Source organism: Drosophila montana, unplaced genomic scaffold (assembly GCF_035044405.1).
Source record: "Drosophila montana isolate Dmon_TW-CO22-7 unplaced genomic scaffold, ASM3504440v1 contig_1_1, whole genome shotgun sequence".
Taxonomy (NCBI): domain Eukaryota; kingdom Metazoa; phylum Arthropoda; class Insecta; order Diptera; family Drosophilidae; genus Drosophila; species Drosophila montana.
Genome location: NW_026996920.1, coordinates 835,072 through 858,838, shown reverse-complemented (window position 1 = coordinate 858,838; position 23,767 = coordinate 835,072). Strand labels below are relative to the sequence as shown.

The 23,767-nt window shown below is 41.8% G+C and overlaps 2 protein-coding genes across 2 annotated transcripts; one reads left to right on the top strand and one right to left on the bottom strand.

The window, feature by feature from the left end:
* Positions 1-2,054: 2,054 nt before the first annotated feature.
* On the bottom strand, positions 2,055-3,915 carry LOC135426289 (damage-control phosphatase ARMT1). The gene has a single exon (XM_064679327.1). It carries the CDS (start codon positions 3,779-3,781, stop codon positions 2,390-2,392), a length of 1,392 nt encoding a protein of 463 aa, XP_064535397.1. The 5' UTR covers positions 3,782-3,915; the 3' UTR covers positions 2,055-2,389.
* Positions 3,916-16,760: 12,845 nt separating this feature from the next.
* On the top strand, positions 16,761-18,575 carry wor (worniu). Its single transcript, XM_064679354.1, has 2 exons — positions 16,761-16,848; positions 16,945-18,575. Exons 1-2 carry the CDS (start codon positions 16,761-16,763, stop codon positions 18,573-18,575), a joined length of 1,719 nt encoding a protein of 572 aa, XP_064535424.1.
* Positions 18,576-23,767: the final 5,192 nt, after the last annotated feature.

Here is a 23,767-nt window from a genome sequence, read left to right as displayed (position 1 = left end):
CCAATTTCTAGTCGCATGCGTCACACGATCGAATCATATTTGCCCACAAAATTATTTAATATTTGAAGCCAAATATTTGGGGTGCACAGCTACTGATATCATTTGCACTGTTTACCCAATGTTAGGCAAGGGAAAATGTGGCGAAGCTCTCGCACCTTGCATATAAAACAAACTGCAGCAACTCCACCCAATGCGAATCACAGAACCAACCCACAGTCGAGTGTTGTTAAATCTCGTTTGACAGCTGGTTTGATAGCGCATACCTGCGCACAGCTTAAAGCCATTGAATGGGTGGTGGAAATCGCAACTATAATCATCACCTGGCCTGGGAATGCTCGCAAAGTATGCAACCCTCCCCGAGCCAAATCAGACAAAAGCACCAGCAACGACAACAGCAACCTGGTAACTGCGAACCGGTGAATGCTGCTGCCTGGAGACGGGTAACTGGTGTGTTAGGTTGCCGGGTGTAGGGTGCCTGGTGCCGGGTGCTGTTTTCAAGGGCGCATCCGCAATGGGAAGCAATCCCCACCCCAAAATAAAAACCAAGTGGACAGCAGCCAGTTGCTTTGATTGAGCGCTGAGCATATGGAGGGAAGCAGCTTCTGGAATTGTTTTCGTGAGTGTATTTTAGTTTTTTTCTTTTGCCTATCCTGCAGCTGCGCAGTAGATCGCCTTTGGGGTGGCTTTTTCGGTGGGAAAATAATTTAGCGGCCCGTTTCCAGTGTTTCAATTTTATTTCGTATCAGACTTCGGGAATGGGCACTGTACCTGAGATTTATGTGCATTGGAATTCGTCGAGATTTCGGGGCCTCATGTTGCTCTTTTCAATTTGCCATCTTAATAGTTGTGGGAATGCACACTTAATGCTCCAATTTAGTTTTCATTTCCTATATTTATTTTGGCTATTGTGCGCTGCTCATTTACGTGCGTTTCTTTGGTTAAAGTTCAATCAACTAAAAGAATTTGATTCGAAATCATTTGAAGACTGATTTTAACAATTTATTTTTGATACTACTTTGATAAGGTTTCGAATTACTGAGAAAGCGCTGCGTGCATCAATTTAGAGAACAAAGTAAGAACACCTACGGCTAAGATTTGCATTGAGGTCTATTCAACTGCAAGTCTGGGAAATAGGGGGCAACATCCCAATGATTATAAAGGTAATATATGCACTTATTGAATGAACTGACCAACCAAGCGACTACTCCATGGGAAACATTAAAGTTCTAAAAACTTTTAGATTATTACAGAAAAAGGAACGCATAAGGGAAATTGCTTGAGCTATTATTCATATTTTTCTAAAAGAAAGGAAACATCATAAATGGGAAATACATGTAATGGCTGATCTTTCAAGTAATGTCTCAATATATATATAAAAATATACATTATGTGTATCAAATCATTTTTCAATATTATTATTATTTTATATATAACACTTCCTTGCGTTCTACGATACAAACGATTGAACTTTCCATTGAGGTCGATCGGATAAATGACAAAAAGTTGCAATCAATAGTTTGTGGCGCATTTTCCGATCCTGACGGGACTTTTTGATTTTTTATGCAAAGCTTTAAATAAGTATTGAGGCCATACAAGCATACAATTTATTCAGCCAGTTTCACTTCCTATTTTAGCTTCCTAGTTCTTAAGGTTCAGGATGTGCCATGATTAGCAATCAGTCAATCAATCACGACAAATAGTTTTAATAAATAAGTAAATTTTTATAAATTTGATTCCAATTAATATGAGTTTAATCGAAAAAGCATATAAACTTAATCAGTATTTCAATTACACATATTAGTTAAATTTCGCACGTCTTTCCACATGTTGATTTTCACAACTTTCCATTTTCAATTGGTCGGCCGAAAAAAGACTCTCTACGCCGGCAGCTCCTCGCATACAAATAGCTGCGCATGTGCGCCACATCAATAAAACCAACAGCATTAGTCACTCGCCAATTGGCCGGGCCGAAGAAATGCAGGTGGCACAGCACAACGGAGCCAAAATGAACAAATTCCTGCCTCCATGCGCAGTCGGTGGGCGTAACGATGCAGTTTGATTTGGGCAATGTGCGCTGACAAATTTGGGCTCATTTATTTTAGGCATTGTGAGTTTTCTACGCTGGCAGCGTAATGCAAATTAAGACATAGCCCAGCCCCAATCTCCCCTTTTGACTTGTGGCCAGCTGCAGTAGCAGTCGCGGACGCGTTTGCAAAATAAATTTAATAAAAAAAAAACTAAAAAAAAATACTACAATTTTTACTGCCGGCGAAGAGACGTCAATGCGTTGGCTGCTGATTGCAGGACGTGCTGAGGTGAAGGCGCTAAGGAGCAGCTATGTGTGTGCCCCGGGCGGGACATATGTAAGTGTCCACAAGTGAAACATGGCTCACAGCGGCGAAGTCTTAAGAGTGAGCGAGCAGGCAGAATCCTGGCCATCGCACTTGCACTTCAAGCTGTCTGTGTACTGAATAACACCATAGGAGCCCGATATCATCCACGTGGGATCGATCTTAAGCAAATGATCGGCACAGCCCTCGGGCAGGCCGCAGATTACCTCGCACTTAACATTGCGCATGGCGCATATGTTTGTTGGCCGAAAGCCACGCAGGCATGTGATAAACTCCTCCGTGGAATCCCAGATGTAGTCGCCGAGCAGCTTGCGATAGTTTAGATCCCCCTTGAAAATGGCCAGCTGTGCCTTAGTAAGAAACCTGTACAGTTCGATATTGGAATCCACCATGACAAAGTAGGACTGTGGTCCCGTCCAGAAATGTGATAAGGGCGCAATAACAATGCGCCTCTCGTACATCAAACGTTCCAGCTTCTTGCCCAGCGTGGATATGATCTCAACGTTGTAGTCCTTCAGATATTTAATAGTCCATTCAATATCGTGTCGGAGTACATCGGAGATGTACCAGGGTATGGCCTTAACGTGCATGCGCACCTGGGTAACCAGCTCCTGGTCGACCAGATACTCGATGAACAACAAATCTGTGAACAGCTCAAAGCCGCCATTGTCACAGATGTAGTCTACGATGATCTGCTTTTGGCCCTTGGCATTCATTAGGCAGTTCCAGACCAACAAACTGTCGTCCACCAGGAGCCGCTTGTCCAGATCCGCTACACGGGCCAGCACGTCGATATTCTTATGGTCCTGGGGCGCATCAAAGACAAAGGCATTAAGTTGTATTTCATAATGATTGCTCCACAAATTGATGCGCATCAATCGGCTAAAGGACTCGAAGTCCTTGCTTAGCCCACGTGTGGCCTCAGTAAGGCACCGGATAGCACGGCCACTGATCTGCAAATCCTCCTTCTTCAATTCTGCAAAGTAATCAAAATTCTGCAAATGTTTGCTATTTTCAAAGAATGAGCTGATGCGCCTGTACAGGTAGCACTCGGCGTGTAGCCAGCTGGCTCGAAAGAACGATCGCTTGGGGCGGGGCAGCTCCGTTAGAAACGCATTCCACTCAGCCTTGTCCGGCTCATTGCCATGGAACAGTTGAAACTGTCGATCGCGTTGGAGTTCCCCTTTTAAGCGATCAATGGACTCAATTATCACGCGCACATCCTTGTGCACCTCCTCGCCAAAGAGATCCTCCAGGTCATACTCCCTATATCGCAGCGTATTGATAACCTGCTGCATTATACCCGGCATGCGCGCCTGCAGCGCTATGTAGGCAAAGCTCTGCTTAAATCGTCCCGATAGCAGGGAATGACGCGGAGTCACCACATCGATAAAGTCCGCCCCAGATGTTGACACCACACTGGGTCTCATCTCGCGGCTTTTGGTACATTGAAGTACGTGGTATTTACCTTAAATTTAAGAGCTAGGGCCTAAATACAAGATTTATCTATTTCGGAGAAATTACCTACAATATTCTCTTAATTTTGAATAGTTAAACAATGTTGTTTTCAAGAGAAAAAAAAATAAAAAAAACAAATGACATGAAAGTCTGAGTCGGGCTTCTTTGCGAGTCAAGCTGCTCTTATCAATCGATTCTCCGATGGCATTTTTGACTTTTTATCATTTTCAGCGGTTATCAAATTCATTTTTTACACCACAAATTTACCTTTCATTATACTCGCTACCGATTACAACAGGGCTCATATACGTCCAGGCTCATATAATTCCCTTTTAGTTAATTAATTTCTCATCTCATTCGCTAAGCTCACATTTTGTTGCATATATTCCATTGTCTTGGATTTTCATCTTATTTACTTCTTCCATATTTTTGTAATGATATCAACCTTAATAGTACTAAGATCACTTATCCATTAGCCCTGACAACTGTGGGAAAGACCTTGTTAGTAGGGATTCGCTTTCGTTTCCTTCCGTTGCCCAGGTGTTCGGACATACCCGATTTTGGTTGACACTCTCAACGTCAAATGTCATTTGCATAATTCTCGAATAGTTGGGATAACACTTGCGTGTCGGCTCTGGCATCCGGTTGAACAAAATCATAACATGCCAAAAGGGTTAAACATGGCCAAGGAAGTGGATCGCATTGCATTTGCTCTGGACTATATTTAAATGATGTTCCGATTGTCATTTGCATGCGTTTACCATAATTGTCACAAGTTCACAATAGCGCGATGGGAACTTAAAAATGGTATCGAGGTGCCGCGATGTGCCTAGGTTAATGCTATGCTAATGGGGCAAGGTGTGCACTTCCTTTAGCAACCCCTGCATGAGAGCTCTTCAAATTGAATTCTTATTTTTATGAAATGCGGATGACGCAAGAGTTCTTTGTGGATTTGGCAAAGGGAAACCGAGCCGATATGATTTTATGTTGTTTACTCATGAAACACACATATGGATTTAACCAGTCCTTCTCCCTTCTCTCTCTCCCTGTCGCTGTCTCTGTCTCAGTCCCTGCCCTTGGCATAGCCCCATTGGCTGGCAGACATAACTGCGTCAAAACAGAAAGTTGCGCCTTTAACTGAGCTCATTAGCCGTGCACCTTAGACGCTTCCACAACTGAGTCCAGGTGTTCCATGGAAATTGAAAACTTCCCCCGTGACTTACCAGTTGTGCCACAACTTTTGCTGCTGGTGGTGACTCGACTATCTGCTGCTTCTTCTACCTTCTCAAGGTGTTGCATTTGCGCTGCGCTTCAACTTCAAAGCCTGAAACGTTAGTTTTCAGCAAAGTCTTGCCAGGGGAGCGGGGCGTTTGTGTGTGCGTCATGTTCTCAATTGCGCTACCTTGTGAAATAGAACAGCAGCTGCGCTATATTTGTGGCAAGTTTTGGCATGTGCTCACAATGCGTAATAGACAACGCTCGGGGTGGGGGTAGTTCCCAGAATTCCCAAGACCCGAGCAGGTCATGAGCTGCTTGCTGTTTCCATAAACTGGCAAATTTTTTCAGCTTGTCGATGAAATTTGTACATATATTGATTATAATCTTTAATTTAATTATTCAAATAATTTGAGTTATAAACATACATACATAAACAAGACCAAGTTTAAGTTCAAATAATGGTGATCTATTCGAAAGTGCCGATTAGAACCCATATTGCAAGTTGCAAGTATATTCGATTTCTTTACATGTTATATTGTACATACACTGAAAGACACATCAGAACACACTCCGAAATATGCAGTCTCGAATACATCTCTAGATATAAAACTATTTGTCTTGATTGATTGACAAGCTGACTGACTGATTGGTGATCAACGCACAGCCCATACCATAAGAGCTAGGAATTTGAAATTTTCACTGCAGTTTCCTTATCTGATGAAGGTGCACGTTGAGACGGGGTTTCGGGAAATTCCACCCGCATTTCTGGATAAATCGCGAACTACGTTTGTTTGAAACATTTTTGTTTACCTTCCGATCGGCCTCAAACTCATTTTCAAAGATCTTTATTACAAATTATTTAACCGGTGTTTCACACTTTTTAATAATTGCATTACTCCCTCTATTGCTTTTAATTTATTATTTTATATGCTATATTTATGCAAAACCCGTCTAGACAACTAATCCTTAAATTGTAAGACTGACATTGATTGGAATGCAACTCTTGTTCCCGCCACCGTAGAGGGCGGATGGTGAATAGTGTACTCTAATTAATGTTAAACATGAACTAATAAATGGGGGCAAGAGCAGGGAATGACGTGGCGGCAAACCGTGCGAACGTATAGCAAATGTCTAAAGAAAAATAAATTAGCGTGTTGTTTTTTCAAAATATATAATACAATCTGTACACCCTTCTTATACTCGGTACCAACTGAAGATAGGTAAAAAAAACTGCTGATAAAAATTCATTATATTGACAAGCGAAGGTTATCTAAAAAGTTACGAATGCTTTAAATTAGTAGAACTATTCGCTGAAAGCCTAAAGAGATCACAAAAAGTTTCCAAAATCGTTTAGTCGCAGAGAAAACAGAACTATCGCAAATGATGAAAGCAAATATTAAATTAAAAAAAGGATTATTAGAAGGATGTTATTATGGGAGGAGATGACGGAGTACACTGAGACAATTGGTATATGGGTTGCAAACAGAATTGCATGATTTTTCTGCCTCAGTAAAAAAAGGTTAAGCAAATCAAGATTTGCACTTCGAGATTTGATAATTTTAAAATTATTAGAGAACTGAGCAAAATGCCTTTCCAATAGGAAGATAGTTCACGAAGCGTTGAGAATTCAGTCGAGTAAAGTTTCACTTGGCTACAGAGTATTTAGACAAGTCATCATTCGAACCATACTATTTTAAGTTGTAAAACATTTACATATAAAAGTTAAAGAGTCTGGACGCAAGCAAAACGACAAAAGGAATACTCGTTCACAGTCCATCTCGTTTTTGTTGATCTTCATAAAAGGTCATCACTTGAACATACTCTCTTATACTTTCGTAAGGTATAATTAGTTCGTTACACACAAATTTCATATTCTGTATGTATAACTAATTTAATTATTTCCTTGTCACATAAAAAGTAGGTTATTTTTTTCCGAAGCTCGATTAGCACTTCGGTGCTGCACTATACAGCTGCAATGTGGTATATGTGGCAATTATTAATTTTATACTCTTTTTCGCTGTATATCTGGCAGGCAAATGGTGAATGCTGTGGCACAGGGAGCATTTTGAATGGCAAAAAATTCTGTCAAGATCTTTCAGAGGCGACGCCCTGTTGTGGGACAGGCAAATGCAACATTTTCTGCTGCAACTGTGATCGCGGCTGTAGAGACGATAGAGACGATTAAATGACATTATTTCAAGAAAAAAAAAATACCACCAGGCTCGAATCGGAAAAAATATATTTCAAAATGCTTCTGAAATTAAATTGTAATATTTTTTGTTTTATTTTAAAATAATAATACTTGGGCATATAATGACATAATTAATGCATTTGGTGCATTTTTATGCCGTTAATAGAGTTTTATAATTTGGTTATATGCTAACTCAGATTCTATACAATATGTACAATTTATCTATGATCAAGTTAATTAGATAATTTTAGAATTATTAGAGAACTGAGCAAAATGCCTTTCCAATAGGAAGATAGTTCCAGAAGCGTTGAGAATTCAGTCGAGTAAAGTTTCACTTGGCTACAGAGTATTTAGACAAGTCATCATTCGAACCATTCTATTTTAAGTTGTAAAACATTTACATATAAAAGTTAAAGAGTCTGGACGCAAGCAAAACGACAAAAGGAATACTCGTTCACAGTCCATCTCGTTTTTGTTGATCTTCATAAAAGGTCATCACTTGAACATACTCTCTTATACTTTCGAAAGGTATAATTAGTTCGTTACACACAAATTTCATATTCGGTATGTATAACTAATTTAATTATTTCCTTGTCACATAAAAAGTAGGTTATTTTTTTCCGAAGATCGAATAGCACTTGCAATACACTTTTTGAATTTGTACAGTGCACTTCGGTGCTGCTCTATACATCTACAATGTGGTATACGTGGCAATTATTAATTTTATACTCTTTTTCGCTGTATATCTGGCAGGCGAATGGTGAATGCTGTCGCACAGTGGTCCATATGAATGACAAAAGTTTCTGCGAAGATCTTTCAGAGCCGACGCCCTGTTGTGGGACAGGCAAATGCAACATTTTCTGCTGCAACTGTGCTGGCGGATGTAGAGACGTAAGATAGATTGTGGATTGCCATTTTTTCAAGAGAAAAAATAACACCAGGCTCGAATCGAAATAAAAAGATATTTCAAAAAGCTTCTGAAAATAAATTTTAATATCTTGTGTTTTATTTTAGAATAATAATACGTGGGCATATAATGACATAATAAATGCATTTGGTGCATTTTTATGCCGTAAATAGTTTTATAATTTGGTTAAATGCTATCTCAGATTTTACACAATATATACAATTTATCTATGATCAAGTATCTTTGCAAGCTAGTAGGTCAGTTAAAAAAATATCGTCATGCAACTTTGGGCTGTCCTTTTGTTGCAGGCACATCTGTCGGATAGAATCACCATAATTTGATCAAATGTATTCTTTGTCAAAATTCATTTAAAAATGCTACCCTCACATATTCTATATAACTCGGTTAAATCTCATCCGATTTCCACGAGGTTTGTACCTTATGTAAGTTATATTAGAGATCCCAAGACAATTACATTTCTCTATTTTTATCTACCCGTATAATTATACCAAAGAACTATAATAAGGTTCGTGACCTTAGACTTGATTATGGCCCGATTCTTTCAATAAGCACTTAGGGCTTAAGGCAATGGTATTCCCATGTTTGCTTATATGGAGCATAGGGGGAATTGCATTCCCATTCTGCAACCAGAGACTTAACCGTAAAAAGAGACAGACGTGCAGTCATATATGGCTATATCCATTCAGCTGTTGCTACTGATTAAAAATATACATATACTACATGGGGTCGATAGGTAGGATTTCAGCAAAAGAAATATAGCTTTATGGATTCTAACATATCTATAAAATAGCTAAGCTATATGTATCAAATAAAATAAAAAACGCACTAGCTGATAATTATTGAAATTTACTAAAGCGAAAGCTTTCGCCGTATCACCCTCGCCCCTGAACTGCACCCACCATAATTTTCAGTGCATCTTCATAGTTATGTGCAGCCATGAGAACGCCTCAACTTTCACCCAATGCCGAGCAGGAAAAAACATAAATAAATGTGACAAAATATGGCTCACCCGGTAATTGCGCCCGCCAGATCAGCGGATATATTTATGGTATTGCAGTTCCCCGGTCCCCGGCTGCCCCATGGCTCGCTGCGACTAAAAAATTGCATTATCAGAGCCATAAACAAATTAGGGAAAGACCTTTAAAAAAATGAAATAAAAAAGAAGGAGCAGGGCAGCTGCATGCCCTGCATGTGCTGCATGGGATTCAGATGGGCAACAAAATCGTGGCTCAAGTGGCGGTCCCATTAGCTGACACCGGGACGAGTGCACACAATATTTTAGAAACAATGTTGGTCCCAACTAAGCTCGCCAAGATTAATAACTCGATGGCGCACGTTCAATTAATCTTTCGTTAGTTGAGGAGAGGCCGTGTCCAAAATTTCCCGCTGCCGCCATATCTCCCATCCAGCATTCACTGACAACTTAACGGCACGTCTCGTGTACCTGCCGCATCGTCAGTGTCAATTGTGACAGCGCCCTGCCAGGCGGCAGATTCTCGCCTGTCTTCCCCCGCAGACAATACAAAAACAAACAAACGGACACGTTCAGTACAGTAGGGCGCTACCACCCGAAAAAAAGAGAAAGAGAGAGAGAGGGAGAGAGCACCTCGCGTGAGGGAGCGAGCAGAAATGGAACTCCTAGAATATCATGCCCATGAACGTGACAAAACTTAAGAACACAAAACTTTACAGCTCACATCTCTCACTAAATTAGTTGTTTTAGTTGTTCGCTCGCTTCTAAATTTAGTCAGCCCAACAATCCATTGGCCATAAATCAATTATATGGTTTTTCGATGCCAAGCTAAAGACAATTCTCAGCAGCTACTGCAACTGGGGGCCTGTTTCAGGTGCATGTCTATAGATATCGGATTGGTTTAATATACCCTGTGCTCATCAACTTGGTTAAAGGGGGGAATTATAATGCTATATTAATGCACAAATATACCTTTGCAAACATCTCCGAAACCACTTGCAGGGAGGATATTAGACTTTTCGAATACCATTGGAAATTTCCTTGGTCTATTTCCGATTTCAAAAGGTCAAAAATGTAATTGAAATGTTGATAAAAAAATTTTAAACTTATAAAAAAAGCCCTTAATTTCAATGTATGCCTGTAAATTATCTTTGCAACAAATTGTATTATGATCGAGGAATAAATGAGTACAGGGTATTGCAGTTTAGGGAACTTTCAACTACGACATTCTCGCCTTGGAGTATTTGGAACGAAAGGCATTTTTGGTATTTTCACAGCTTACGCTTATAAAAATTTGATGCTGACAGCCGAAAAATTAACATAAAATATAAATATGAAATCATTTGTAATAATTAGCATGACATTTGCAGCTATTTTTACAGCTTTTTGCAGCCGAAAAAATATCTGAGTTTTGTGGGGTTTGAGCGACTCTTGAGTCAGTTGCTTAATTTGTTTAATTACAAATCCCCCGAGCACGGGAATACAAATGTTTTTCGTGACTTTATTAATGCCAACAGGCGCAAGCTGTCACTGAAATTGATGCACCCCTCGCAGCAAAAGGCGTAAGTTAAGTTCAGAGGACAAAGCAAATGTTTTGTAATGAGGTTGAAATTGCACCACCGCCATCGCCACCAGCAGCAGCAGGAGCAGCAGCACCACCAAGACCGACGGGCTGGTGTATAGAGCTTGAAGTAAAGCACAAAGCAGCTCAGCTTACCACAACAACAAAAAACAACAACAGCAGCAGCAACAGCAAACAGAGCCGAAGTTGAATTTTATTTGAATTAGCAACGCGCAATCAAAAACATTCAAACACGCATAAATTGAATCCCGTGGGATGATTTTTGTGCCGCGTTCCCAGCAACCCCCTCGGGTTGCCGGCAACTTGTCACGTGATTCAAATAACAAATAATGCATCAAGGATCATCCCTTAGCTGCTGCTGCACTGACCCTTTTGTAATACGAGTCCGCAGAAATTCGCGCCCGCATTCGACTTGCCAGCGTGGGTACCTTTTATTTATTGGTCAAAAGAATCCTCCCGCTGAGGCTGTGCTCAGGCCTGGTAGTCTTCCTCCCACTCCCACCCCCCCCCCCCCCCTTGGCTTTTCTCACGCACTTGGCTGCTGTTGCTGCTGCTGCTGGTGGTCGCTGGGCGTCGCCGTCTGCAAGTGTAAATTTGTCTGGTCATGGGAACATTTGCACTCGATTGAATTGTTCTATTAGGCGCTCAATTGATGGGCTATAATTGGATATTTTGCGTTTAAGGAGTGCTACCTATTAGTTTCAGTCGCGATTTGGCCTTAATTGGTAACAATATGTTTATTCGAGTGGGGTTGAATATGCGGTTAAGAGTTCGATAAAGTAAGAGTAGAAATCATTTACAATTTTTACATATTTTACAAAATAGCTTATTACTTATATCAAATCTCTTATTCACCAACAAAAGCGGAACTTTTTTGAACATCTTTCAACATTCTTCTGTATCTGCGCATTTTCTTAAAAGTAAACAATTTGTTCAATTTAAATTCCAATATTCCAGAAGGAATTCTCTGCCACTTATCACTTAGGTGATATTAATTATAAGAAATCCTTTGCAAAAAATTCAGTCGAACTGAAGATTAATCGCAAAGTATAATATTAGTATAATTGAACCGATTCAGTTTGTGTGTGAACCGAACCTTAAAGAACAGACTGTGATATTTTATGCTGTAGATTTTTCTCTACTCACTTCATGAAGCTGTCTTAAATTCGTTTACGAAGAATACAGCTCTTTTATTTACCTGCAAATTAAAAAAATCTTTTCGCCCTACCAAAAATCGACGAACTTGAACTTTAGCGCGCCCTTCAACTTGACGCATGTCAAATATCTGAACCAGGAGGATGTTTACCACCGATAAGGAAATTAAAGACATGGCAAGTACACTAACCCAACTTTGTAAAATTTCGCCCAAAAAAAACAAGATAAATTTTGCATATTTGCAAGTGAATCAGCCCCGAAAATACTGCTGAAGCGGCGAATACTAAATTATTTTTTATGATATTTCAACATGCATTAACATAAACGTTGATGTTAATCTCTTTTTCCCATGAAGCTCTCGTAACTCTCGAAAAAAACTGAAGCTCGCCGCAGCATAAACAATTCATTATCGTGATTCATTTATGAACAAAATTAAATAAAATCACCAGCTGAAAATTATAATTCGTATTAGTCAAGATGAGAGCTACCGATGTATGTTGAGTCCAACAACTGAGCGGGTGGTCCCCCATGCCCCCATAGAGCTCTGACAGTAAGCTTCCCAAGCAGATTAATATCTCAAGAGCCATGAGGAGAATAGAGTCGAGAGGCTCTAGAAGCGCATTTTAATTAGTTAGTTGGCCAACAAATTTTATTTATTGTCACTCGAATCCCCCGTCCCCTAAACAAGCACGCCGCAGTCTTTCTGTGTTGGCCCGAATGGGTCTTTAGACCTGGCTCATTTCATAATTGACCAATTTGTTTGTGCGTGTGTGTTCGTGTGTGTGTGTTAGCCTTATCGATGACTACACATATGGAAGGCGCACACGCTGTCAATAAAACAAATTAGTTTGAATTATAGACGGAGCTTCTAACTTTGCTAATATATGCGGCGTCGGAAGCGGGACAACATAGTCGCCCAGGTTGCGGGCCTGCTGTGTGTTCTTTACGTTACAAGATTGTTGCTGTTGTTATACCCTAGACCCATCGAAAATGGGTAAATAGGGTATCATGTTTTTTTGCAAATGTTTGTAACAGGCAGTAGGCGGGTTCCCGATCCCATAAAGTACATTTTCTTGTTCAAACCAACACACTTAGTCGATCTAGCCAGGTTCGAGAACCCATTGACCTCGGAAACCATAAGAGTTGATCGAGCTCATAATTATTTCCTGGTAACTCCTCTCGTTAACATACATAAATATCGATAGTAAGACTTGGTGTTTTCATCATAGCACGCACCTTATAAAACCTATAAACAGGCTAAATACCATTTTGCCGACATTTTGGCTAAGTGGATCCTTGCCCCGAAAATTCCGTTCAGATCGGAGAATAAATACCGAAGTCCAAAAGAAGCACAGCAGCTCAGCGCTCGACGCAGGGTATCTTATAGTCGGGCATTCGTGACTTGAGCACTCTTATTGTTGTTGTGCTTTTATTTGTTTATAATTACCGTTAGCTTTGATAACAATATCAGATTTCAAGAGACTGCTGCCCACCGCGGCGTCATTTATGTTCACTGACCTGGACATTCTGTTCATTGGTCTCCAGCTCCGTCTCCATCTCCATCTCCATCTGCGTCTCCAACTCCAAGTCCAACTCCATCTTCGGCTCTGTTCTGTGTTGTTGTTCCTCCTGCTCTTCGTCCACGTTTATGGCCAGCTGCCTTGCACCCGCTTTGTCTGTAGATCAGGCGCCAATAGTTCTAAGATCTTGTTTTGATTGCCGTCCAGTCCGCGTTGCCGCCATGGTCGGCGCATTCTTTTGCTCAGTGGCTTGAGAAATCTATAACTCGTGACATTGTGCGGCGGCGTGTGGCATGCAACAGCACCACCACCACTCCACCCCTCTTGTACATGCGCGCTGGGTATTGGGTTTTGCATTTCTGCATAGTTTTCTTACACTTTTCCTATCCATCCGGCGACTTTCTTTTGTTGTCAGTTGCTGCTGCTGCAGCTGCAGCAACGGCAAATTAATGACATTTTGCACTTCATTATGCGACTTTGGCGGCTCTTTGACACTTTGAAGTGAGGCACTCAGCTGCATCTGAGCCGAGACTAGAGTGAGTCCACATAGCTACAGTTTGTAGTTTGCAGTTTGCGGTTTGGCTGTCAGCTGATGTGCAGTTAGGTCGCCTTGGTGTCCGCTGACGGGCAACTGGAGCTGCACTTGGTCAAAGATGACAGAGAAATGTTATCATTGCCTGAATAGCAGCCAATTTAAGGCTTTCGAGAGAGAGCTCACACTCAGAAGACACTTTACAATATCTTTTCTCAATATGTATTGTCAACAGATAATATTGACCTGATCGTGGATGTACTTTATGAATCAATCAAGGTACATCAAGGGATAATTTAGGCTAGGTTTTTTTGTGTGTTGGACTGATCAAAGTTGATTGCAAATTACGCTAGCAAAAGTGATCATTTTCAATCTGGACCCCGTTTAATTAGCTATTTTATTTATTTTATTATTTAGCTATTTTATTTTTGAAGAAAAAATGCTTTGATTACGGATTGAGTTCTTGGCTTGCTTCAATCTATAAAATTATATATATTTGATTGGTTTGTTTCAACCTGCTTTAATTATATAAATATTATTATAGTAGAAACATAACGCAGAATTTGCTACCACGTGATCATATTACGATCGCGATCATTAAGAAAGTATTTTGTTCTATTATATAATATTTTCCCAAATAAGTTTCAGTATTTTTAATACGTGTATGGTAGAAGCTTCTTCAGTAGGTGAGTTGATCAAGCGATCTATAGGAAATAGATAAAATGGTCCCAGATTTCCACTGCGGTCTGTCTCATGCTGGGATGCCGGGCTGTCGTTAAATTCACGAAGAATCATTTAAGGACATTGGTATTCGATCTGCACAACAATGAGTTGTTCTGTCTTTTATCCGCAGTATTGTTATTATAACAGAGATCACCTATAATGGCCAGGACACACCGGTTCATTACAGGACTTTGGCGCCAATTTCTGTAAGGAATCACTAGTCTGCAGAATCAGTTGCTTGGTACGTGTCGAAGATGCAGCTGTGTGCAGGCGAGGGGCACGGGACAACCCTCTGCTGTGCTGAGATTTCTGCCAAGATCAATACCAAGACGCTGCTCGTGGCTAAGGGTTGGCTCGAAAGTAACGTTCGGATTGCAGTTTCGCCACCACCACCAGCACCACCACAGCAACAACAACCACCAGGCGGCTGGCTGGTGATGCTCTGCGTTCCATTGGGGTGGGCCAACTGCAGCACGGGGCAGCACAGGCGGCACGAGCACGTTGAAAGTGCCAGGTAGTTTTGCACATACCTCTTGGCGCATTCCAAGGTACTTCTTGCCGAAGTCGACCAGGTAAAATGCGGCGGCGCAGCCACCCCATAGATATGCGTGTACATAGGGAAGTGGAGGTTTCTCAAACTGGCAGCTGGCAGACAAATTTTCAATAACAATTTCGAAAATTTCACGGCCGTTAGGGAATTGTTGTTTTTGCTAAGTATAATGCACCTAGATGGAGGAGCGAGGGACACGGCTTTGTACAATGGTTGTTGATTTACTTTAGATCCTCGGCTTGTTTGTTTCAGTGATTAATATTTTTGAATGCCTGTCAGAAGCCGTTGAGTATTTGGGTATTGTTTAGAAGGCTGTAAGAACTTTAATTCTGGCTGGAAGTACGATATTTCCCGACATATCAAAATATCAGCCTTGAGTGGGTTCTCTTAAGTTTAATCGAGTAGAAAAGCTTAGATTAAAACAACTCGCAGATCATTAAATCGAAAGCTGCAGCTAAGCTGTTCTCGGCGGACCCAAAGCTGATCGTGCAGCTGAGCGTGGAGCAGCGCTGACTTAAGCAGCTTAAGGCCTGCCAGAGAACTGAAACTGGCCAAAAAGATCACTGGCTTAAACGTATCGATTGCGCTCTTTAAGAGCCTCACAAAAGCCGCAGCGCAACGATTGAAATTTGAAACAAGAGCGCCAAAGAGAGCCCAAAAATCAGCAGAGCGCCAATTGGCTACTCGCTCCAGCTTTAAGCTGCTCTTTGCTACAATCAAAGAGCGCGTGACAGGCAGCTCACCTGCTCGCAGAGCGCTGCCTTCGTGTCTGTGTGGCTCGTCGTGTACATAAGCTCGCCAGCCGATCGTCAACGCTGAAAGAGACAGCACCTCGCTGCGAGTTAAAAATAAACTTGCGCTTCGAGTTGTACATAAGCTCCGCAGCTGCCGCTCACGCTCACCAACACACACACATGCACACACACGCACGGAGTAGGGGAAATTTGAGCGTATAAAATTAAATCTCGGTGGCAGCTGGTGGCGAGCGGCTGCGCTGGTGTGCCAGAGGGAGAGAGACGAGAGCCGGCAACCGGTGTGTGAGTGTGTGTGTGTGCTGTGTGTGCTGTGTATGGCACGTGCTCGCTTTTTGAACAGAGATTTGTTGGCGGTGCCTATGTGCCGCCGTGATCTGCAGCTGGAGCAACGTTCAATGAACGGCACAGCTGTTATGGCAGGCGACAATCCGTGGCTGGGCAAAGGGATGGAGGGATGGAGGGGTGACTGCGGTGCTATGCAAGATCATTGAATGTTGGCTCGTGGTGGTTGATTTCCGTACAGAATCCCCCGTGACAGAAATCGGAAGTAGGTAGCAGATCCTTTTTGGCACTCAAGGGGGTTGCTGCGCTTCACTTTTGGCTGGGGGTTGATCCTGCGCTGTGAAGTCTATATAAAATTAAAGTGATCCTCGGCGGTTGCATCATTCGTATACGAAACGGCCAACGATCGAGACGCGTGCGCGCAGCAAATGATCAGCTCCAGTGATTCAAAGTTCAGTTGGAAAATCAAGAAACAAGATCGCAGTGATCCTTAGTGATCCTCAGTGCTGAAGTGTTATAAAATTGTGATTCCTCGGGCTATTATGGATAAACTCAAGTACAGCAAATGCCCGCTGAAAAAGCGGCCCATACTCGTCGAGGAGCCACCGCTTGAGGATCAGTTGTGTCATGGTAGGTTCACCAACTTCTATCCATACTTCTTCTAGAGATTTGAGTTTTCCTCTCAAACTTAACACCCAACTCATCCATCTTTTCCGCCGTCTTCAGATGAGGGACCCGTGGATCTTAGCGTGGCTGCAGCGTCGGTGCCCCTAGAGCCGCCGCACTGGCCGATCAAAGCGGAGCCAGAGCCACAGCCGGTAACCACAGAGCTGCGCCGACGCTTCGATGAAGCCATGACACAAACCAAGGAGCAGCTAGCGCGACGCATTTGGGAGGAGACACGAGAAATAGCACGCGCCTTTCCCGACGTCTTCACGCGGGAGGAGATTGCCAAGAGTTTGGCGCGCCTGGGCTATGGCGATTTTGAGCTGCCGCCAGAGGATGAGGTCATGGAACCGGAGCACGAACGTGACTCCGAAATGGCTGCCAGCTATGCAAGTATATCACCACCATTGGCAGCCGCACCGTTAGTTAAAGCGGAGCAAGCGGAGGAACCTTTTGGTTTGCGCAACTACAACAACAACTTGCTGAAAAGCATTGCGGAATATGAGGATTGCATGAAACTTCCAATGCCTGAGCACCACCCGCCGCCGCCAGAGCGCTACCAGCTCCCAGCAGCCACAGGACTTGAGCCACAGGACTTGAGTGTTCGACCGGAGCTAGCCCAGCAGCAGCAGCAGCAACCGCAGCGTCGTGGCCTGACTGAGAACGTCAATCTGCACAATGTGGCGCGTGCGCTGCTCAGCATGCAGCATATAGCGGCGCCACAGCAGCAGCTGCCGCAGCAGCAGAGCTTGAAGGCCGCGCCACATCAACTAGAGCAGGAGGAGGACCTGGAGAACCAGGAGAACAATGAGAATCAGCTGAATCTAAAGATCAAGAGCAGCAACGATCTGTACTATCAGTGCCAGCAGTGCAACAAATGCTATGCCACCTACGCGGGGCTCGTGAAGCATCAGCAGAGCCATGCCTATGAGAGCACCGAGTACAAGATCATACGCAGCAATCCCAGCGGTGGCCCCATTGTGGATCAAACCGAGTTCTGCACGGATCAGGCCTCGGCCCTCATACAAGCAGCGAATGCCGCCTCGGCGCAGTCCATGCAGAAGCCGGTGGGCGTGCCGCGCTACCACTGCAAGGACTGCGGCAAGTCCTATTCGACCTACTCGGGCCTCAGCAAGCACCAGCAGTTCCACTGCCCCTCAGCTGAGGGCAACCAGGTGAAGAAGGTCTTCAGCTGCAAGAACTGCGAAAAGACATATGTGTCGCTGGGCGCACTCAAGATGCACATCCGCACCCACACGCTGCCCTGCAAATGCCCCATATGTGGGAAGGCTTTCTCGCGGCCCTGGCTGCTGCAGGGTCACATACGCACCCACACGGGTGAGAAGCCCTTCAGCTGCCAGCACTGCAATCGTGCCTTTGCGGATCGATCCAATCTGAGGGCGCACATGCAAACGCACTCGGATGTGAAGAAGTATTCCTGCCCCAGCTGCACCAAGTCCTTCTCCCGAATGTCCCTGCTGGCCAAGCACCTGCAGAGCGGCTGCCAGTCGGAACAGGGTGGCGCCGCAGCAGCGGGCTTCAATCAGCATCAGCTGCAGCAGCATCTGCAGGGCTACGACGAGTCATCCCATCAGCTCTACTATGCGGGCAGTGTGGGCAGCAGCGGGGGCGAGGAGGAGGAAGCACACGAATTTCAAATGCCCCCACAGGTCAGACAGGGCATATACTAAATTAAATAGGCTTAGCGTTTAAATCTGTTAATATATATACAATCATCTGTAGGATAGTTTGGGGCTACCTCCAAGTCTTAGTCAGTTACACAGTTTAGCCAAAGCAGGGAAATAAGTCAGTAATTCAGTGCCAAAAATTAGTCAAGGCAATTTTATTGCCTATTAGGATCATTTCTAGTGTAGGATAATAGTGTATCCAAAAGTTAGAATTTATATATATAATTTATATTAACTATTTAATTCTGTAAGATTTGTAGGGCCAAGTCAAGGATTTGCATCAAATGAGCAGCCATTTGTTGTTACCTCTTGTTTTGTTAAAAACTTTTTATCTGTATATTTATTGTTGAAACTCATTGTGTACAAATCGAAATGGTGCGAGCTTATTTATTACTCGATAGAATATATTTTAGTATACATATAACTAAGTTTATTTTTGCATTAAAACATTATTTAATTTATTTCCTTATTTCTACTTGTGTAAATATGAGCAAAATATATGAATATATTTATTCATTTAGACAAGTTTTTATATGTTTAGCTTTTAATGAATTAAAATAAATAATAAACTGAGGAAAAACGAAATGAAACTGCAGAATATTATAAAATTGCTCTCTTCCCTCTTTTAAAATATTTTACCTCTCAGTTAAAAACTTGCCGAAAAAAGGGGAGCGATATCTATAAAAATGATAATTTCTTGCTGTGTAAGGTATGTATATCTATATACATATATTTAAAATTTTCTGCCTCTAGTTTTTGTAATTTCAGAGATCGACATGTTCATACGGACGGACAGATAAATAGACGGATACTAAAATTACTAGCGAAAATCCTCGAAAGTTGAAAAACCTATTTTGGGTGTAGTGTAAATTTTAAAAAACTAAAAATTGTCTAAATCTGTGCATACTAATCGACCAAACATATAAGGTTCACCTATCTCTTATAAAATTCCAGTATTTCTATAAAAACTCTGTTTTTAAATCCATATTTATCGGTGTAAAAACTGGGAGGGCATATCGAGAAATATGACAAGTTATTATATATATTTCAAATTTAAGTCAGGCTTTTAAATGCATTCAGACAGACGGGTAGATGGACGGACAGACGGACACGGCTAGATCTACTCTAGAATAGAAAGATCTACATAAAAGAATCAGATATATCTCCTGCTGCCAGTTACTTGCATTTGCACAAACCTAATATACCCCCTTTACTCATTTTTAATGAGTTCTGGGTTTTTCTAAGGCACAGCACAACTGGGAAACACCCTGTATCAAGAAATAAAACATCAATTGTGTAATTTGTTTCCATGCAGCTGTTGCGTATCAGGATGTATTCGCTTTAATATTGTAACAAATTAGATTTATTTTTGTCACACTCTTCGACTAAAGCTAGCTAGAACTAAGTGCTATGTATTTCGTACGGTTGTCACTGATTCTAATACAACTCTTGTCTCTGCCGATATGGAGGGCAAAAGCTATATGCTGTAGATCGGCTCACTTTTATTTTCTACCAAAATATCCTCATCGTACAAAATGTACACAATTTCTCGGGAGCTTCTATGGGCCGTACGATTTGTGTCAAGTTAGTCTCTGTGGAGGCTTAGTAGAGCCAACGCCCTGTTGTGGGGTGGGGAAATGCAATATTTTCTGTTGCAATTGCGACAAAGGATGCTGGCAACCCGAAAACAAAATAAGGTCACATTTTCGGAAAAAATATAAAAAATTCATAACGGAGATTATCGATTAAATTCGTGACTTTTTTGTAAATGGTTTTTCTACATCTTTTTTATAAACTGTAATTACGCAGGTTTGCTACTTATATTGTTTCTTTTAGCAAAAAAAGAAACAAACACTGTTTAAAAAGTAAATGAAACTTTATAATTTTAGAATAAAGCGCTAAAATACCGATGAAGGATTTTAAAATGTTTCTAATAATAGCACATCACTTACCTGTCCGTCCAACTATGACCGCTTCCCAGTTGGGCTTTGTCGGACATTTCCCGTAAGTCACCTGAAAGAAGATTTGAAAATAAGGGTACATTAGCATGGACAACAATAGATTAATACAAATATATATTACAAGGAAAGGGGAATACATGAGAATAAATGGTCTGGAAACAAGTAAGACTCGTCAAGTCGTTATTGCCCGACTAGGAGATACGATAAACCCAGCGCCAATCTGCTGTTCCAAGCATTCTAGCCTTCTGGTATGCAACATAGAAAAGAATCATATATATCTATATCGGATCAGATCAGATCGACTCACCCCGTTTTCCTGAAGAATATATGTGCTATATAGCGGGAAAACGCGTTCATGTTTTATTAGAAAGTGGAAACAATGCGTTCGCTTTACTAAACTTAAGATTAAAGCTTCACTCTCAGCCTCATCATACCCCGTGGAAATAATCAGAGTCGCAAAGCTTCTATGTGGTTAGTCAATTTCTAATACGATTGCATGCGGATGCTCATTTGCTGACAAGTCGAAGCGATGCCATCGATCGGCGTCTCGGTAGGTGAACCGTAGGTGTCTCTTTATTTATCGATCGCATAAAAAAGTTGCAGCTGATTCGCAAATTTGGCGAATCACAAAGCGCCCGGCATCGAACAGATTGCTGCTGTTGCTGGTAGTAGCGGGTGGCGGTGCTGGGCATCGGTGGGTGGCTGGCTGGTTGGCTGCTTGGATACGGATAGAGCGGAATATCAAATCGCTGCTTAAATCAAAATTAATTGCCAGAATAATAATTGTTTTGAACGTAAAGCGCCAAACGGCAAACGAAGGAGAATTGGCGCAGCTGCAACTGCAATTGCAACTGCGTCACCAGCAACAGCGGGCGGCAAGCGCCAACAACAACAAGAACAACAACAACGAACTACGACAAACGTCTAGCAATTTTGGAGCATTGGAGACTTGCGACGGGGCGGCGAAAACCACTCAAAGCAACAAACAACCCGATGAATCATCGATTTCGGGTCTACCACGGCAGCAGCAACAAGTTAACAACCACAACAACAGCAGCAGCAGCAGCAACAGCAACGACAACAACAAGTTTTGCCAAGCCGGCTTAGTGCAGCCGCACGCAGCTAGATGGCGCTAGTGGGCAGTCATCAAGCTTTGGTTCAATTAAACGCGTTTTCCAGTTCATTTTCGTTGCCGCTGCAGTTGTTGTTGGTGTTGTGTTGCTGCCGTTGTTTTAGTTGTTGCAGCGATTTTTCAGTTTTTCCGCACTGCCGCAGCCGCACCTTATTTTGTTGCCCAAAGTCAACTTGGTGCTGCCCAAGTCGCATTATTATAAATGCCGTCCACGCAGTTTCTTACGCTCTACAACTTCCAGTTTCATTTTTTCGGCACTGCTTTTGGTTTGTCTGTAATACTCTCGCTAACATTTGGGTCAGTCACTAATGTCACAGTGCTCAACTTTTAAGAGTATAAGCAATTTGCTTTAAAAAGGGAATGATGATGATCGTGGTGAATGATATCAATTCCTGTCTATAGTTACTTGCTTAGAATGGAAATGAAAAGTCAATAGATGTGAAAGTAAGTTTGAATTGTTCATTTCTGTTCAAGTAATTCAAAAGGTTCCTTCGATAGAGTGTTGCCACTTCGTTGTGCGCCCATGTGTTTCTCAACTCCGTCACGAATTGTAGCTTGTCAGGCGGTAGCTTTTGTCTATTAGTAAACACACCATAGGCCCCGAAAACTAGACTGGGAAAGTCATATTAGATTTACCAAGAACCCAGGATTATGTGCGATGCCTACTCCCTTATCCCGCCCTCCCTTCTAATAAACTGTCGCGTCGGCAGCCTGGAACTTTTCCGTCTTTTGACGTTGACTTGCTGCGCGTGCTGCTGCTGCTGTTGCTGCTGCCGCTGTTGTTGCCACGCCTCAAAGTAAAAAAAAATAACCAAATGGGTAACGCACATGTGGCACAGGCAATTTGGTGGTAGCGGCATTTGGTCAAAGGTTAAATTAGACGGCCGTACCCCCAGCCCGCCCCAAACTAGATGACTGGTGACAAGTGCCACGCCGCGATTGCAGCTGAAAATCGTTTAGAGCCTTAATTTATAGCCCAGAGAGAAAAAAATAAAATAAAAATATTTCAGCATTGCTGCTGCTCGGATTTCATTTATTTAATTTTAATTGGCATTTTGTAGCTGCCACTAAACACGCCTTGATTCTACAATGTACTTAACTTGGCCAAAAGCTGAGGGGCTTGGGGCCGGGCTAAAACTTCCTCGCTGGCAGTTTAATTAATCTTTTATCGCCAAATGTTATTTTAAATGCATTTTTAATTTTACGAAATCAATTTTTCCGTGTAAAATATTTAAATTTCAAATTCACGGCACGTTTTTCCGCTCGTAGTAATTAATATTTAATAATTTGCAATGCCCATGAAACGCCATGCTCGAATGTATTGTATAGCCCAAAAGATACCCTGCAGCCAGCACAGTTACTGTATATATTCTTAACATTACTGCAACTGTTACTGTTACAGCTAAACTTACTGCATTACTGAAATTATTACCTTAATATACCTTCATGCATTTATCGAGCTACGAATCCAATTTTTCTGCAAATTAACCGTGTGCTTTAACTTCTTTTAAATATATATATATCCCACATTTTCGCAACAGAATTTTTCTCATTAGTGGATTTCTGCGAGTCTTTACACACAATTTTCATGGGTATAGGGTATACAATATTATGGAAGTATGGAAAATGTCAGGCGCCTTCGCAGTCGCCTTTGTCGCAGCTGTTGATTGACTCGAGACCTGATGCAGATACCAATTATTGTTGTTAATGTTCTTGTTGTTGTTTTTGTTGTTGTTAGCATTACGTGTTGTTTGTTTAACGCTCTGGGTGTAAATTAATATTTAATAATAACTATTTTGCAGCGCCAGTTTCGTTATTTTTTAGATCTAATCGAACTTAAATGTGAAGTATGTGAGGTTAGCGCAAAAGTTGTGCAAGAGATTTGCAATTGTCTTAAGCTCAATCTCAAGTTAAGCAATATTTGAGCTGTTGAAAATATTACAGTGAGACGACGAAGCAACTGATCAAAATAGTTTTTGCGGTTCGATGAAGTTAGTCAAAAGTTACGGTTAAACATTATATTAATTATTTGACAGATTAGTTAAATGCAAGCAGGAGCACTTTAGAAAGATTGCCCGACTAAGTCGTTATTCCATAGATAT

Excerpts from the sequence above, each read along its gene's own strand:
- LOC135426289 (XM_064679327.1), bottom strand. The coding sequence starts at position 3,781 with ATGAGACCCAGTGTGGTGTCAACATCTGGGGCGGACTTTATCGATGTG.
- wor (XM_064679354.1), top strand. The coding sequence starts at position 16,761 with ATGGATAAACTCAAGTACAGCAAATGCCCGCTGAAAAAGCGGCCCATA. Across the intron at positions 16,849-16,944 it reads TGAGGATCAGTTGTGTCATG|ATGAGGGACCCGTGGATCTT; the intron begins GTAGGTTCACCA and ends CGCCGTCTTCAG.